The 16,309-nt window shown below is 58.2% G+C and overlaps 7 protein-coding genes and 1 non-coding gene across 8 annotated transcripts; 5 read left to right on the top strand and 3 right to left on the bottom strand.

Moving 5' to 3' along the window:
• The first annotated feature begins 2,156 nt into the window (after nt 1-2,156).
• On the top strand, nt 2,157-4,037 carry THITE_2109214 (uncharacterized protein). Its single transcript, XM_003649964.1, has one exon. It carries the CDS (start codon nt 2,198-2,200, stop codon nt 3,743-3,745), a length of 1,548 nt encoding a protein of 515 aa, XP_003650012.1. The 5' UTR covers nt 2,157-2,197; the 3' UTR covers nt 3,746-4,037.
• Nucleotides 4,038-4,289: 252 nt separating this feature from the next.
• On the top strand, nt 4,290-5,048 carry THITE_2085193 (uncharacterized protein; the record flags this gene model as incomplete). Its single annotated transcript, XM_003649965.1, has 1 exon — nt 4,290-5,048. One exon carries the CDS (start codon nt 4,290-4,292, stop codon nt 5,046-5,048), a length of 759 nt encoding a protein of 252 aa, XP_003650013.1.
• A 2,261-nt stretch (nt 5,049-7,309) lies between these two features.
• THITE_2169523 (uncharacterized protein) lies at nt 7,310-8,002 on the bottom strand. Its single transcript, XM_003649966.1, has 3 exons — nt 7,877-8,002; nt 7,657-7,781; nt 7,310-7,592 (listed from the first exon to the last, which is right to left on the bottom strand). The coding sequence occupies exons 1-3, from the start codon at nt 7,905-7,907 to the stop codon at nt 7,488-7,490; spliced, it is 261 nt and encodes an 86-aa protein (XP_003650014.1). The 5' UTR covers nt 7,908-8,002; the 3' UTR covers nt 7,310-7,487.
• Nucleotides 8,003-8,974: 972 nt separating this feature from the next.
• Nucleotides 8,975-9,625, top strand: THITE_155185 (uncharacterized protein; the record flags this gene model as incomplete). The annotated part of the gene is made up of 2 exons (XM_003649967.1): nt 8,975-9,022; nt 9,332-9,625. The coding sequence occupies 2 exons, from the start codon at nt 8,975-8,977 to the stop codon at nt 9,623-9,625; spliced, it is 342 nt and encodes a 113-aa protein (XP_003650015.1).
• Nucleotides 9,626-10,384: 759 nt separating this feature from the next.
• THITE_2042100 (glycoside hydrolase family 11 protein) lies at nt 10,385-11,144 on the bottom strand (the record flags this gene model as incomplete). Its single annotated transcript, XM_003649968.1, has 2 exons — nt 10,385-10,802; nt 10,903-11,144. The coding sequence occupies 2 exons, from the start codon at nt 11,142-11,144 to the stop codon at nt 10,385-10,387; spliced, it is 660 nt and encodes a 219-aa protein (XP_003650016.1).
• A 1,590-nt stretch (nt 11,145-12,734) lies between these two features.
• On the top strand, nt 12,735-14,459 carry THITE_2126151 (uncharacterized protein; the record flags this gene model as incomplete). Its single annotated transcript, XM_003649969.1, has 1 exon — nt 12,735-14,459. The coding sequence occupies one exon, from the start codon at nt 12,735-12,737 to the stop codon at nt 14,457-14,459; it is 1,725 nt and encodes a 574-aa protein (XP_003650017.1).
• A 114-nt stretch (nt 14,460-14,573) lies between these two features.
• On the bottom strand, nt 14,574-14,659 carry THITE_t29. Its single transcript has one exon. It is a non-coding gene; the product is annotated as a tRNA-Thr (tRNA).
• Nucleotides 14,660-15,460: 801 nt separating this feature from the next.
• Nucleotides 15,461-16,294, top strand: THITE_2126152 (uncharacterized protein; the record flags this gene model as incomplete). The annotated part of the gene is made up of 1 exon (XM_003649970.1): nt 15,461-16,294. One exon carries the CDS (start codon nt 15,461-15,463, stop codon nt 16,292-16,294), a length of 834 nt encoding a protein of 277 aa, XP_003650018.1.
• Between the last annotated feature and the right edge of the window lie 15 nt (nt 16,295-16,309).

The raw sequence follows: 16,309 nt of genomic DNA on the forward strand, positions 1-16,309 counted from the left end.
TTTAAGTTAGAAAAAAGGCTTAACTTTAAAATCTTCCTATAAATCTAAGATATATATAATAAAAAAGTAGTATAGTGATGATTTTACTATTAAATATATAATTAATCTAAGTAATTCTTATACTATATAATAATTTTAGCTCTATAATTATAGTAGTAATCGTTTTTATAATATAAAGTATATTGTAAACTAGAAAACCATTTTAGTTCTAGGAAACTATAATAGAGATTATTTTGCCACCCCCCCCTAGCGCGCTAAGGTAGTTGCGTACCCTACAGCACCTACAGTTGTATACCTTGCGGCACCTATAGTTACGTACCCTGCGGTACCCACAGTTACGTACCCTGCGGCACCCACAGTTGCGCACCCTGCCTACGGCAGCCACAGTGTACACCTGCCTGCGGCAGCCACAGTTGTGCACCCTGCCTGCGGCAGCCACAGTTATACACCCTGCCTACGGTAGCTATAGTTGTACACCCTACCTGTGGCAGCCATAGTTGTGCACCCTACCTGCAGCAGCCACAGTTGTGCACCCTATCTGTGGCTTATATACGCCCTGCCTATAGCTCCTAGAGGTATTGCAAGGTGTAAGGTAGCTCAAATATCTTTAATTGCATAGAGCGAGGGGCGATTCTTAAAATCGGGTTGTAGCGGGGTAAGCTGGTTGCTATGGCGATTGTTCGGCTAGCGGTCAGTTGCAAACGGGTTTAGGTTAATGGACAGTGAAGGATTTGGAGCGCCGTAGTCATCATAATCCTCGCGCTTGTCCCATTGGTGTATTGGCGAATACGCACCCATACGCACCTGCATAATCGCTCCACCCACTGCCGGGAAGCCATCACTTAGCGGAGTTGCTAGTTACCTTAGCGCCACCAAAAGCAACACAGACAACAGGTTCAGCTTGGACAGTAAGCAAGAGGTACGCGGTTTAAAAAGCTGGCCTTGAGACCGAGGCGGGTGGAGGGAAGTTGAATCTAATTGAATCTAATCAACGTTAAGCATCTCCAGTGCCCGAGAGAATACAAGAAGAGCACATAACGTTGACGGCTCCCCTTGATAGGAATCCGACTTCAGTGGCGGTCTACGGAGTACGGGCTACCATCTTACATGCCGTACGTTAGTTACCTGTACACAGTAGCATATTGCTGATGCCAAGCACCACCCGGCTTCAAGAGAGGCGCAGCGTCCCTGACTTAGTTAGCCCGAAATGGGGTCGACGTTAAAGAGGTCCCGCCAAGACTAATTTCGGAGACTGCCGCTTACAAGTATTTACAATCGCCACGGGGTAAGCGGGGCTACAACGACTTCGAGCAACATCAACAACGAACAATTGCAAAGACTCGTCGCAACAACTTTATATAGCTTCACGAAACCTCAACCAAATCGAAAAAAAAGAAAAGGAGGATAACCCGCACCCTAACCTTAACTCGTATCCTAACCTTAACCCGAATCCTAACTAGTGGGGGGCTGGCGCCGCCCCCCGTACCCCCGGCGAACTAACCGCTTAAACGCCTTGGCGATAGTGCAAACGCCTTGGCGATCGGGGTTGCGTAAAAACGTTGTAAAAACATTGCCGACAATTGGCCGAAATTAGTCTTGGCGGGACCTCTTTAACGTCCACCCGAAATGGCTCTAGAACATTGGACGAGCTCAATTCCAAATACCTTCACTGGGGAGGGCTGTGCTTCAAGACCAAGTTGCTGATTGTTCCGCAGTGGTTGGTTCACTGAGTAATGCCGCGATGCTGATCGGGGATAAGACAAAGTCATTCGGGATGACATAAAAACTCACAGAGAAACGCGTTTTAACTACACTTCAACAAACTAATTACAGTCTGACTACTCACGACCCTCATGTTCAGAGCGCCGAGGCGATAGTTGGCTTTTTCCGTGGCTTCGATGTTTGACTCGACGCCATCGCACAATATGGCCCTCGCAGACGAAGCATCAGGGGTGGAGAGCAACAAGGCGAAGGCCAACCCCAAGTCGCGCAGACCACACAAGAAGTCGCGGTTCGGCTGCACAAGATGCAAAGCGCGCAGGATAAAGGTATGCAATGCGTGTTGCAACCCGTAGGCAAACATGCGAGGTGTCTCTCCGCCGTCGAGTCTATGACTATTTGGGCAGAACACTGACAAAGCGCGGCCGGGCGATATTAGTGCGACGAGCTCACGCCGCGGTGCTCGCGATGCAGGAAGATGGACCTGACGTGCCTCTACCTCAGAAGAGCCGACCGGTGGCGGAGTGACACGGGGGACAGCGGGCACAGCGGGCCCAGCGAGGACGGCGGAAGCCCGCAGTCATGCACATCGCCGGATAGAAGCTGGCTCGACTGGTCGGCCGTGCGAGCACAGGCGGCGCGGATGCTGGAGCCGGCCGAGTTCGAGCTCCTGGAGCACTATCTGGAGCACACGAGCAGCGATCCGACTGGGGAGCCTGAGGACCAGTACACGCTGCGCGTCGGGATCCCGACGCTGGCCTGCCAGAGCAAGCCGCTGATGCTCTCTGTGCTGGCTTTCGCGGCCGTGTGCAAGTGCAGCGACATCATCAGCCAGCCGGTGGTGTCCCTCGAGGACCGCGGGCGTGTGCAGGAGCTGCTGTCGGTCGCTGACGGCTACCATCTCGCGTCGCTCCGCGAGATCCAGGCGACCCTGCACGAGCCCAAGAGGAACTACGACCACGTGCTTGCCAACGCCGGCATTATGGGCATGTACGGGTCGGGCAGCCACTGCATGCGCATCTGGCTGGCCAAGACACGGCCAGCCCTGAATGACCGACAGCTGTGCGACTATCTGACGCCCGAGTATGCCCAGTGGATCCGCCTCTTCCGCGCCGTCCGCCTGGCCTATGCGGGACTGCTCACCAACGCTCACGGACCGCCCAGTCCGGATGTGCCGCCCGAATACGGGCATCCGTCTCCGGGTAGAGCGGCGCATACCACCCATGCCGCCGTCGCGAACCACCCTCTGGGACCCATCTTGGCCGCCACGGTGCACTCAGCCCTAGCACGGCTGCACGAAAAAGCGGGCGAGATTGCTGTCGCGCAGGAGGAGGCGGCCGGCTACCGCAGCCCGGAGCTGCAGACGTGTTTCACCGCGCTGGCCATCCTCGGCAACATCGTGGCCCAGACCTTTGGCAGCGGCAGCGGTGGCGAGGGCCACCACTGGGACGAGGGGGACGCCATCGACAACCCTGCGCCCCTGGCGGATCAGCTCGCAGAGATATCAGAGATATCGCCCTGGCTGCGCAGATACGTGGCCAGCATCTCGTCCGTGGTCCCCTCGCGGCTCCCGCGACGGATCATTATGTCGTTCGTGCACAAGGTGCCAGGCCGCTATCTGGCGCTCCTCGAGGAGATGCTCGTCGACCTTGCAAAGCCGCACCCCCACTCCCAACCCGACCAGATCGACATCCGACTCGATCACATTGACCTCCAACTCGACCAAATCGACCTGGGGGCTGCACATGGCGCAAGCGACAGCAGGGAAGGGGAAGGGGAAGAAGAGCGGGCCGAAGACCCCAGCATCGCGCACCAGCTCGCCATCGACATCTTCGCGCACTGGCTGGTGCTGGTGCTGCTGCTGGACAACGTGTGGTGGATCGGCGGCATCGGGGCCTGGGAGCTGGGCCGCCTCGTCGCGCTGCGGCGGGACCCGCGCTGGCGCGCCTGTCTGTGGAATCGAGACCGCGACTGGTGGCCCGAGAGCATGTGCGAGGTCAGCCGGCTGCTGGAGAAGCACCGGTAGGGGAGATATGGAGCTGGTTATTCTTGAGCTGAGTGAGACCAGCGCCTCCTCTTGGTCAAGGCCTGCGGTGCATACAGCTCCGCAGCGCAAAAGGCCAGCTTCTTGAGCCCGATAATCTCTCAGCATTGTGGCCGGTTTGAAAACTCCCGCGAGGTTCTGTCTTACCGTCTTCGCTGACAACTTAGCGATAATTATCCTTTATTCGTTGCACACGTGCTTTGTCTGGCGTCGTGCTCCTAGGATGGTGCAACAGTCCCCAAGTGCGCACTGGCCGAGGACGATAGAGAGCCTATGAACAGTTTCATTGTTCTTTTTGTCACGTCTGTGGCATTGGACAACCTACGAAGCTGTTCGCCTGCAGCTCGCCATCGTCCACTTGTATTACAGACCGGCTGCCCCTGTCCCGGCAGCGAAACTGAGACATTTCAGACAAACTCTCGGCCACAACCGATCCACGACACGTCAAACTATCCATCTCTATCAGCCCCTAATCTGACCCAACCAAAACATCCCAATGTCTCCGAAACATACATCCCATTTCACCATGCCCTCCAACTTCACCATCCGCCCACCCCCGGACGCCGCCGCCCAAGCGGCCGCCTACCAAGCCCTCGAGCAGGAGGAGTACGAGGAGGCCCAGCCGCCAGGGACCACGCCCCCCGCCTCTCCCGCCCCAACCACAACCACAACCTCAACCACAACCGAGGAAGCTCTAACCCGCCCGCTCACCAACGACGAGCTCACGCCGCTCTCGATCGCCATCAAGCGGACGCAGGCGGCCCGAGCCCGCCTGGCGACGGCGCACGAAGGGTGGGTGCTCGCGGCGCGGGCGCTCCTGCTGGCGGGCCTGCTCCGCCCGCGCCCGCCCCCCCGGGCCCGGGCCCGGCAGCCTAGCGGCGACGGCGTGCGGGGGGAGGGGGAGCAGGGCGGCGGCGAGCAGCTGGACGCGCGGGGCGAGATGCAGGCGTTCGGCGACGCCATCTGCGGGCGGTACGCGGCGGCGTCGTTCCTGTCGCGGGTGCTGGTGGACATGGAGCCGGCGGACTGGTTCGGGCGCGGGCGGCGGTTCGACGACACGCTCCGGCGGCTTAAGACGCTCAAGGGCCTGGAGGCGAGCCTGGTCTGCTGGGAGGAGGTGCTGCTGCGGCTGATGGATTTTGCGGAGGGCTTGGGCGGCGGCGCGGGGGGGAAGGAGGAGGAGGAGGAGGGAAAGAAACAGGGGAAGGGGGTGGGTCAGGATCTTGAAGAGGAGTTGAGGAGGGTGTTGATCAGGTGGCGGAGGGGCGTGCCTAGTAGGCCGTAGGAGGGAGATATCTTGATGAGTCCGGGGGCCAAGGTCAAGGGAGGAGGGAACCCCGTGTGACAGGTTATCCAACACTACGCCGCCTAGCTTGCTGTGTTCGCAATGGCCATTCCTCCTCTGGATGGCCACAGTATTATCTTTGTCAAACAACTGAGCAGGGGGTGCTGAACACGAGTATGGAGGGGACGGACGTGAAGTGAAGCTAGGGTAACGGAAGGTGAGGGTAGTTCCTTGCAAAATACAGACAACAAGTTACCAAACGCCAGCAGTCTTCCTAGTGGTTGCTTGGGAGTAGCAGTGATACATTCCTCCCCTTTTCATCGAGACCAAGCAACTGTTATGTCCGGACAGGCATTAACATCAAGTTCCGGACCCAGCCTTCTCGGTGCGCGAACCATGCGGCTCGCTGGTAGCCAACCCACCCGGATGGGAAATCAAAACAACAGTCCGGCGTGATGCGCGGTGGTGGAAGGGGGGTTAGGGGACCACGACTCGGCCCGGTCCAATCGGTGGGTCTCCGGGAGAGGCCGCATCGGTCACCTCAAACACCAGTTCATCATGCAGGTAGCACAAGCAAGGCGCTGCATGCACGCCACCGGTGGATCCCTGATTGGGATGTTGACGAGACGAGGCTCAACTCTCAACTGCTAAATCAAGAAGAGCTGTAGGATGGAGATGGAAGAGACCATGCCCAAAACACACACACATCTTGGAGCCGCCAATGAACTCGTCCCGGTCATTCCTGGCCTGCATTGTTTCCTTGCGGAGTGTCACGGCATGAGTCCATCGCCTCGGCACGCACCAGCCTCCCAGATGTTGCTCCCAAGTCGAGTGGATGCTGTTGATCCACGCTCAAACAAAGCATACTTTTGAGTTAGCAACGAAAGACTGTCCGAGGAGGTTTTGTTAGCGTAGGCAACTCCAGTCCGCATTACTCCAAGCGGCAGTTGATGGAAAGGGGCTGTGGGCAGGAGATGGAAACAACGGCAACGGAATGGTGGCTGATCACACGGTGGACTGCCAAGCAGAGAACAGCAAAGGCGTCTGCGCCTGGCGTTTCCAGCGTGTTTGACCATGGATGGAATACGTCCCGTTTCCTGGCCTCTTTACGTTGGGCCAGCGTGAGATAACACACACACTGGACAGCACGATGGTAAGGCTGAGCCGAGCAGAGCACCAAACCTGAACGATAGAAAAACCCAGCAGAAACCCAGGAGCTGCCCGCAAGCTTGTCACTGATCTCCAAAGCGAGTGCTCGTCCTTTCACCGACCCCCCTACCCAATCAATAACCTGCCCATTGTGCCAAATCGTGTCAGCAAGTCACCAACCCGCTGCCAAATGTCTCGCCTGTTCCTACATCTCACAAGGACGGCCCTTCCCCCGCTTACCCGTTCAGGGGAGGTGCCCTGTGCGGAGAGCCTGGGCTGCCAGACCGTATGGTCCTTTACCCCCTCTCCGAGAACATGCCGGAAAGGGAAGAGCCGAAGGGAACTGACGAACACAAACAGCTTGCCATCGTGCTCCCTCCATGTCGACGTCCCAGCCTCCCGCACGTTGCCGAATACTCCCAATATGCTTCGCGTCGTCCGCCGCACGGTTGGCGGCCGAGGGACCGGCTGCCGGCCCACAAGCGGGACAAGGGCCGGGGCGGGGGTGACGCCCCTCCCGCGTGCGTGCCGACCCCGAAGAGCAGGGAGGAGAGGAAGAGACGGCCGCCGAAAAGGGCGTGGTGACAGAGATCGGCGGCCGGCTGCTGTCGCGCGGCAGTCCGTGGGAGAGAACTGGGAGAAGAGGGGTGGGGCTTGAGCTTTTGCTTGTTGCGCTCCACGGTGCAGGCGTCGTGGATAAACGGAGCAGCGGTTGGCGTTTCTGTCACGTTACTCGCTGGGCGCGTTTTTGGTACCTAATATAATGAGACGAAGGTGTGTGCGCAACCCTCCGTTAACCCGCCGCCTTGCTGCCGCCCCCTCAGCGCTCGCCAAGGCAATCCAGTTGGAATCTGCGGGACCTGACGACACACACGGTCGGGCTCTAAGGAAGAAACGGTGACGTCGTCTATGGACCTGGGCCTTAAAGAGGATGTCAAGCACCACGCCGCCCCGACAGCGGAGAGTCATGGGGTCAGCATGCGAGCTTGTCCCGGCCCCTGGCGGGGGCATGGGCAACTCTGTGAGGGGACAGCGGGAGGATAGCGGTGACAAGGCACTCAACTGGAAGGTTTCGACTGGGAGGCGGGCATGTCAGCCATCTCCCCAAGATGTGTCCAGCACCAACAACCGGCTCGGCGCCAATTACTGTCTATGCCGGTCGGCAGGATGGCACGTAGCCGCATGTGAATATACACAGGCACCCTCCTGGGCGTATTCCGCATGTCTTGTGTGTCCTCCTCCTCTCGCCCGGCCTGCCGCCACTCACGGTCCAACCAGATATCTGTCTCCTCAGTTGCTCCGGGCGCCGCCCTTCGCTTCCCTCAGCTCGTTCATCTTGGCGACGCGCTTCTTGAACTCGACGTACTGGCACTTTTCGTAGCTGTGCCGCTCGTCCTGCATCATTTTGCGGTCAGATGCAAATCATGCATCACACTGTCCAGACAGAAAAACAGCGTACCTCGCACTTCCAGGGCAGATAGTACGTCTCGAAGCGGCACCGATTGAGGGGGATCAGCAGGTGGGCGCAGCTGTCGCGGTAGGCCAAGGGCACCTTCGCATCGCGCATCTCCTCGCGGGTCGCGCCTGCTCGCTCTCGCCGCCTGGGGTCAGCGACACTCTGCTCGGGGCAAGGGGCGGGGGATTGGGGGGATTGTTTGGCAGCGCCCATGGCTTCTTACGCCGCGGAGTCTCGGCTGATTCTAGCGCCATTGTTGGGCGGCAATCGAGGCGGCGATTAGGTGTGTGTGTGTCGTGCGTCGTTGTCGCTGTCGTTGTCGTTGTGCGGGTCGCCCATGTTTGGATCCGTCGCCTGGAAACTCGGGAGGTTTGGACCGGAAGCAGGCCGAAGTGGAGCTCTGAACCGTTACGCTACGCTACCAGCTGGCATACGGCAGCTGGCAGGTGCAACAACAGCACTGCAGCTGAAAGGAGCAAAATAGGGTTGTCGTCGTATTTACGGAAAGACGGGTACATGCCACGTAACTTTACACCTACCCCTCTGTTCCCAACATGGTCATGGTTCACGAATTGAATTATACGAGAGTGGCCAGGGTTTTTTTCTTTTTTTCTTTTTCTTTTCTTTTTTTTTGAAAAAATCCAGGGCCAGATTTGATTGCCAACAGCCGAAATGCGCTGAACTGCGTTGAATCGGATTGAAGTGAGTGGGATTAAGTTGAGCTGTTCGGAACCACGGTTCCCAAGCACAGCCTCAGCTCAGCGAGAAAACAATCGCTGTTCCGCACATAGCTAGTCTCGAAGTTCAAAGCAACCAAGCCGCCGAATAAAGAGCGCGCGTATCTGTGCCCTGGAGAGAATTGTTCTTTTGGCTCGTTGCCTTTCTGGCTGGCGTGTTTTGCCCGAGAAATGATCTTTAACTGTGCGCTTTATTCCTGCCCGCACTCGTCCCCGGACGCCCCGACACGTCAATCCAATTGCAGGGTTGCAGGGCGAGAAGAAGCCTCTATATAAAAAAAGGCATCTGACGAGACTCGTATCCTCTGTCGCCCTTGGCATCGCTCAGCCGTCTGGCTTATTGTCACGAACCTTCCCCGTATCCACGACGAGCACCATCCAACTACCATAACGGGCAACATGAAGGTTCATGTGCAGGGGTTCGAATGGCTGTGCTGTAAATGCAGAATCAAATGCCGCCTGACGCTCCCGAACAACGAGATACATATCATTGATCTCTCGGCTGTTCGTTGCAGAAATCAGGTGCGAAAGGAGCGGCGGGAACCCGCCCGGTGGATGTTGCGCCTCATTCCTCATTCCTTCAGATGCCGAGTCTCCTGTTGGCGACTATTTCCGACCACGACCACCATCGAGTATGTTCCATGCGGCCATAACCCCAATGGCTGCAGAGAGTGCGGCAACCCTTTCAAATGGGTGATACAGCCATAAAAGGAAAGAAAACAGAAGGGGGAAAAAGGCAAAAGAGGTAAGACCGGAATGAGATGAGCAACCCTTACCCCATCAATCATAGGATTGCTCAATCACCTCACTGAATGAAGCCTTGCTGCAGGTTTCAGCCAGCGTAGACTCTAACGCGAAGTCATCTGTGCTTTCTGCATGGTTTGCAGATGCTCTTTGCTCACTGAATGTTGGCGCGATAACACACCCTCCTTTATGTCAAGCATTCCACCCTGACCATCTACCGCGACGCATGCCTCGGCCTTTTCCTGGCAATCGCCGCTCTCGGAATTGCAGCCAGGGTGTCCTTCTGGTCCGACTCCGGCCCTGACGACGGAGCAGCAGGCTCATTGGAAGGCTTCTCTTATTACTCGATCGGTTCGGTCCTGCTGTCCCTTGGCTCTGCCGGGTGCGGTTACGTGGTCAGGTCGGCAACAACCGAGGCCAGCTTCCAGTTCCAGGACAAGGACCGGCGGAGCGTCGCCGTCATGTGGCTGCAAAGAGCCTGCACCGTGTGAGACTCGCATTTCCCTCCTGCCTCGTCCTGAACCCCTTGGAAAACCCCGACATTCGTGTCTCCATGCCCACTTCGGCACAAGAAAGACCGTTTGTAAGCGCTGTCCCCCTCCTCCCTCTTGCTGCTGCCGGCAGCCGCCACTCCGCTCCATCCATGGCTTCTTTCATTCAAACCATCGCTCACGAAACAAAGCCTGCACGTGGAGATGTTTAGCGTTCTCGTAATCGCTGGTGTCATCCTCCAGACGGTGGGGACCGCTTGGCTGCATTGGAGCGTCACCGTCTCCCTGCTCGGATTGATGCTCCATCTTCTTACCTTCCCATTCCTCCTCTCACCCTGCTCCATACATTCGCTTTTCGTAGTATCGCTTATGTTCTTCGCCAGGTGAGAACGATACTAGATTACAGACATGTACCTCCTGGCTCTTTTATGTGGTAAAATTGACCTACCTATTAATAATAGATTCTGAGCCGCCGCTTTCATGTGTCATGCCTCAATTCCCTTCCGTGGCCTTCAGGAGGGAAGGTTTAAAGCACGTTGTTTGGAGTCTATCTCTCAGAAAAATAAACAGACAAATTTCGGCGGAATATGTTCCTACAGCTAATTGGAACGAACGTGTTTCTCGCAACGACCTCAGGTCTAGATGCGCTCGTTGTCGAACAACTGCCTAGCTACACGACGAGCCCGAGACAAGAATAACTAGGAGCATCACCACTCCTTCGTAGAGAGGAGAGAGCAACAGCTGCCAAGCGCCTGATGATTATTGCACCGTGATGCTGGCAGAGCCGCTGCTGCCCGAGCCGCCCTTGGCGGTGTAGCCCTCGACGGCGACGATGACGGAGTTGTAGGTGCCCAGATTCATGCCCAGGGCCTTCCAGGCGGCGAAGTGGGTGGGCGTGGTCACGGTGCCGCCGGTGCGCTTCTCCCGCCGGACGGACCAGAACTGCTGGAATGTGGCGGTGCCCACGATGGACGGCTGGTTGATGCGCGTGGCCGTGTAGATGTCGTACGTGCCGCCGTCCGACGTGACGTTGCCCTTGAGCGTCCACGGCTCGTTCGGCGCGAGGTCCGCGTGGTTCTCGACGATGTAGTACTCGATCAGCGGGTTCGTCGTCCAGCCGTAGATGGACAGGTAGCCCGGGCCCGTGGCGTTGTAGGTGCCGGTGAACGTGATGCTCCTGTTGCAGTTTGGGGAACCCGCAGCGATCAGCGGCCATACTCGTCGCGTATGTACACTTGATCAATTCCTGCCCATCTGTGCTTCGCCTCCTTCCTTACCTCGCGCCTTGCCCGTTCCACCCTTTACCACAGACGAAACCGCCCTTGCTGTTCCAGTTTGCGGTGAAAGACCCGCCGGGGCCGTTGACACATCGGATGTTGCTGCCGCCTTCCGACCAATTGTTGAAGGCGGTTCCGTCGAAGCGTCGCTGGATAGCGACTGCAGGCTCGGCAGCAGGTGCGGTAAGCACACCTGGCACCAGGAGGCTTGTCGCCAGGGCAAGAATCGAGAAGTGGACCATGTCGGATGCTTTTCTTAGTTCCTGCTGGGTGTTTCCACCTAGCCAGAGCAGCTGGGAGCAGGATATTGTAGAGATCGAGGCAGGCGCCTCTTATCTACCGTCACTGACCCAGCAGTCCCAGCCACCAAGAAGCCAAGAGACAGTGATGACGGTTATTTTCCCGGCCACATCCTCCTTATATACAACCGCAAATGACTTGGCACACTCAGGGGGACGTCGAGGTTGCATGCTATGGGATCTCTGGTGGAGAGACAGCTCCAACTAGATGTCATCACAAGAGCTGTTGTGTGGACGCCGCACATCAAATTCAAAGCGGCAGCCGTATTTAGCCTGAAGCGGTCCTGCAGGGCCACGTCGATCACGGCGATGTATGATGGATCCGATGCGGACAGGGCCGGGAGTTTACATTCTGCGGGGAATTGCCCGGTCGCTACCGACAGCCGGCTTCCCTGGTGCCGGGACAGGGGCGCCGTCTGGGCTAGTATAGTATACATTGACCCGAAGACGCGCACCAATAACAGAGATGTTAGTTCCAAATGAACGAAGCTTCTTGGCTCCGAATCTGAGCACCCATCACATGGGACTCCGCAGCTGCCAAAAGCCAACGAGGCGCGCGAATGGGCAAAAGGTCCGTACGGACAAGAGTGAATTGCTGGGTGGCGTGCTTCGTCTCGTGAAGTAACAACCAGGATCTCAAGGGTGGGGGGATAACATGGACTCTCCTACGTATTAATAAGTTGCGGAAGTGGTATAGCCGTAGTGTTAGCCGGAGTCGCGTTGGGTTTGTTTGATGAGGGCAGGCACTTTGAAATGGCTCATTCTCTCCAGCGGCCATCTGGGTATCTGAAGTCTCATTTGGGCTCACCCTGGTTGACCTCGCAGCAAAAGAACCACCGAGCAGTCAGCCTTTGGAGAACAGAGCTGGAGAGTAAGGGGGATTAACCGCCACGGTAATAGGGCGCATTCGGGAAGAAGTGAGTGTTGTTCGTAGCCGCCCTAGCCTCCGTAACAAGCTGATCGTGCCAAACACTTAAGCGCAGTCATGGAGTTGAACCTGAGGCCTCTGGGGATCCTTGCTGATTTGTTGCGAATATCCAGCCCAACGATCAGTCCTCGTGGCGTGGCTGAAGCCCCTTAGCCCGCAGGTCTCTAGGCGACCACAACTTACAAGAGCCTTCCAAGGTTGCTCTCCAAACCGTACACCGGAGACGGAGGAAACAGGCGCAATACTCACTGGACCCATCCTGCTTTTAGCAGGCACAATCATTGGTTGCTGGGTATGCAGTCAACTTCTTTTTGGTGATATGGTGACCTCTTTGTCGTCCGCCAAGCTGCACGTCGGTGAAAGGGGTGACGCTTGCGGCAAGGCGTCTTTGAATAGGTTGAGGTGGCTTACAGACAAACACCGCTTCTAGAAGCGAGCGACGAGCACAAAGAGCAAGCACAAACCCAGAACATCGACCAACGTGCCCCTTCCCGGCTATATTCAACTACCAAACCCACCGATCCCAGGCCTCCAGCCAACACGGTCCAGAGGAATCGATTCATCTGATCTCGAGCTGTTCGTGGCATGTTGTGACTCCGCCGACAATGGCGTCCGACCCGGTACTCAAGTACTCGCACCACGCAATTGTGGTGCATCCGCTCAGGAACCCCGAGATCCCCGAGAGAGCGCCTGCTCTGCTCGGCAAGGACAACGCTTCGGCCCGGTACTTGCGGGCGCGCAGCGGCGGCTTCCTCCTCGTCCGGTGGCTCAAGAACGACCCCGTCGAGCACCCGGACGTGTCGGTGGGGCTCTTCGCGAGCGTCGACCGGCCGCAGGAGCTGGTCATCATCAAGAAGCTGAAGCGGCTGCTGCGGCACGACCACGCGGCCGACGTGAGCAACCCGATGGCGGCCGAGATCGAGCTGAGCACCGTGGCGGACCCGCTCGTGCGGCGCCAGCTGCCGCTCTACCACCCGAAAATGGGCCAGACGCCGTTCCCGCAGCTGGACGCGGTCCAAGTGCACCACCGGGGAACGCGGGGGAAGGCGTACGGCGACTTCGACGCGACGCTCTTCTACAAGTACTACAACGGCGGCACGCTGTACGATCTGATGGAGAAGTACCGCCTGGCGAACCGGATGGTGCCGGAGGGGTTCATCTGGCACTACGTCGCCGAGCACGGCCGGGCGCTCGCGTGGCTGCACACGGGCGACATCCCCTCGCGCGAGTACAACGTGGCGCACAAGGCGGAGATCGGGCAGCCGGGCAAGGCGGTGAACCGGTGGAGGCCGGCGCTCGCGTGGGACGCGCTCTGCCACATGGACGCGCACGCGGACAACATCTGGCTGCACTACCCGACGGAGGAGGAGAAGGCGGCCAACCCGGAGCTGCGGCGGTTCGGCGACGCGCGGCCGCAGATCATCCTCGGCGACTTCGGCATCGCGATGCAGGCGCGCAACGACCGCAACAACCTGCTGCAGGCGCGCACGAGCCCGGACATGCCCGAGCCCGAGACGCTGCGCGACAAGAGCGACCTGGGGTCCAACCTGCTGCGGCTGGCGGTGGCGGGGATGCCGGCGCCGGCGCGGCACAAGATCATGGACGCGGTCAGGACGGGCGCGCGGACGGGCTCGTCGCGGCGGCCCAAGAAGCCCGCGCCCGAGTCCGACGTGGACGTCTGCATGTCCAAGTCGTACTCGCCGGGGCTGCTGGCGTGCTACAAGCGGCTGCGGCCGCTGGTGGAGCTGGTCGAGTCCAACGACTGGGACGAGCTGCTGCGGCGGACGGACCGGGCCGACTGGGCGCGCTTCCCGTCCAACGACTTCGTCTACGGCACCATGATCGCCATGGCGGACGCGTACCTGGACGGGTACGTGGGCAGCAGCGCCGAAGAGTCGGTGCGGTGGACGCAACCGCTGCCGACGTGCATGCCCCTCCGCGCCCTGGTGCGCCGGCCGCGGCACCACCGCTGGGACTGGGACAAGGTGGACGAGCAGCTGTCGTGGCATATCCGCAAGGCCTTCTTCCAGTACGGGCCCGGGAGCGTGGCAATATGCCAGGCCCATGTCATCGGCGCTGGCGTGCCCGAAGCGGAGCTGGAGCAGGTCGAGTTCGACGAGTCGTACGGTCTCGAGCTCCGAGACGAGCGGGCACAGGAGGCCGAGGCCATCGCGGGCCGCGCCACAGTGGTGCCGCCGCGGGAGGCCAGCCCCGAGTTCAGGATCCGCTCGCCGGCGACGACTCCGCCCGAGTACCGCCGCCGCAGAGAAATCGACGATGCCGTCTACCAACAGCGTCGCCGCTTGAGGCTCCGGCCGAGGCGCAGCTAGCTGGAGCGGCCAGGCCGCTGTGTAACTACCTAGCTCATTTCGATGAAAAAGGCGGAGAAGGGGAGGGAGAGGGGTGGAGAGCGTCGGGGCTCGGCACATAAGAGGAAAAAGTGATGCCTACTACAGGAATCGAACCTGTGATCTTTGCATGTCGTCGTGGTGATACAAGTGCAACGCATTAGCCACTATGCTAAGCAGGCGGTGAGCTGAGTGCAGCGATCCTCGCTGAGGCTTATTTGGGGAAAACAAGACCGCGCCTCTGCCCCCTCCCCTGATTTTGATTTTGACCAACGTCCAGACATGCCGTTGCGTCTCTCTCCTGGCAAGTATGTGAGACACCTGGGAACGCCGATAAACAGTACGCAGCTTGACTGAAGAAGTTAATACCTAGCATGATGACGGTACCTATTATCGGCGCTGGCGAAGCTAGGCGGTGCTAGGGGAGTGGACTTTCCGAGGAAAGGGAGAAACCTGGAAGAAGAGAGGGCTGCGAAAAATCCCCACTTTCACTTCAGCCTTCGGGTAGCGATACCAGCACGAACTCCCTTTCCTCCTTTTTCTTTGATAACCTATGCCCACGGTGTAATGGCACCCACAAAAGCCACGCACGAGAACGGTACATGACAGGCTAGTGATGTCACCTGGAAGGGACACGGGTAGAGGACATTACCACACATGTGGGTTGGGAACACATGCAAGATTACCAGGTAGAGACGCATGTGCTTGCAGCTGTGGCGACGGAGCGCCTAGCAATATGAGGTAGGGCGACTGTCCGCCGACTAGCTGATCCCAGAATCACTCTCCGACATCAATGAGAACTATCCTCAGCAGTCATCACCACTGCGTCGTCTTGTCCAGAAGCTCTTGGAAGCTCCTATTACCCCACGCTTCTTCTGCCACACCCTACTACTGGCAGGTGTATTACGGCATCCTATTTTTTTTTTTTTTTTTTTTTTTTTTTTTTTTTCCCGGTCTAAAAACAGCCATCCGGGCTAAGAACCATGACTCTCAAGCGCTATCCTGACCCCAGCGAGGGCAAGAACCGCCGAGACACCAACGACGAGGCGGAATCCGGCAAGGTTCCTGCCGAAAACAGCCTGCCCATCGAAGATTCCGAAGGAAGCCGTGAAGCCCACAACCGAGACCTCGGATGTGGACCGCGGTGGCCAGAAAACAAAGTTATCCAGCACATCTTTGACGGAAAGGGCAACATAAGGTCTGACAAGGAATTGGGAAGCCTGAGTATCAGAATGGTGCCCAACCTGAACGGTCGCCTTGTCGATGATTGCAGAGAAGCGGCGTGGATGGTCGACCTGCTCGTCGGGTGCGCAGACATCGCCCGCTTGATGCGCGAGGGGTTCTTTTGGTCGGCCGCCGACGTCTTGCCGGAACAAGGACGTATCGCGAAGCGGCTGCCAGCCGAATGGGCAGATTCCGGTTTTCGCCATTGTCGCGTCTGGATTCTTATGGACAGGTCCCACGGTGACGCTCCCCAGTGGTTCGCCAGTTTGGAACTGTTCGCCCGGTCCTTCGAGCTCCTTCCGCGCTTTCGACTGCAGGACCTGTCACCGCAAAACATCTGCGAGGCAGTCGCATGGGTCCCGTCAGGCGATGTGGTTTACAACTACGACTGCCGCTCGCCGGGCCGGAACTGCAACTGCATTTACGATGGCATGCCCCTGCAGGGCTGGTGGCCATGGCCCAAGGACGAGGGCGCCTGCGTGGCCGAAGTCCCGCAACATGCCCGTGATGCGGACGAGTTAGCATTTCCAGGCCCCCCACTCCCTGTTGACCATGACGAGACTGTTAAAAGCTGGGGTTGCGTTATCTTGTAATTAAAGGGGGGCGTT

The sequence above is a fragment of the Thermothielavioides terrestris genome, chromosome 1, assembly GCF_000226115.1.
Source record: "Thermothielavioides terrestris NRRL 8126 chromosome 1, complete sequence".
Lineage (NCBI taxonomy): Eukaryota > Fungi > Ascomycota > Sordariomycetes > Sordariales > Chaetomiaceae > Thermothielavioides > Thermothielavioides terrestris.

Bases quoted from the DNA above. Each gene is read 5' to 3' on its own strand.
- THITE_2169523 (XM_003649966.1), bottom strand. From the start codon at position 7,907: ATGGCGCTAGAATCAGCCGAGACTCCGCGGC. The intron at 7,782-7,876 runs GTAAGAAGCCAT...GAGAGCGAGCAG, and splicing joins ATCAGCCGAGACTCCGCGGC to GCGCGACCCGCGAGGAGATG. The intron at 7,593-7,656 runs GTACGCTGTTTT...AAAATGATGCAG, and splicing joins ATCTGCCCTGGAAGTGCGAG to GACGAGCGGCACAGCTACGA.
- THITE_2109214 (XM_003649964.1), top strand. From the start codon at position 2,198: ATGGACCTGACGTGCCTCTACCTCAGAAGAGCCGACCGGTGGCGGAGT.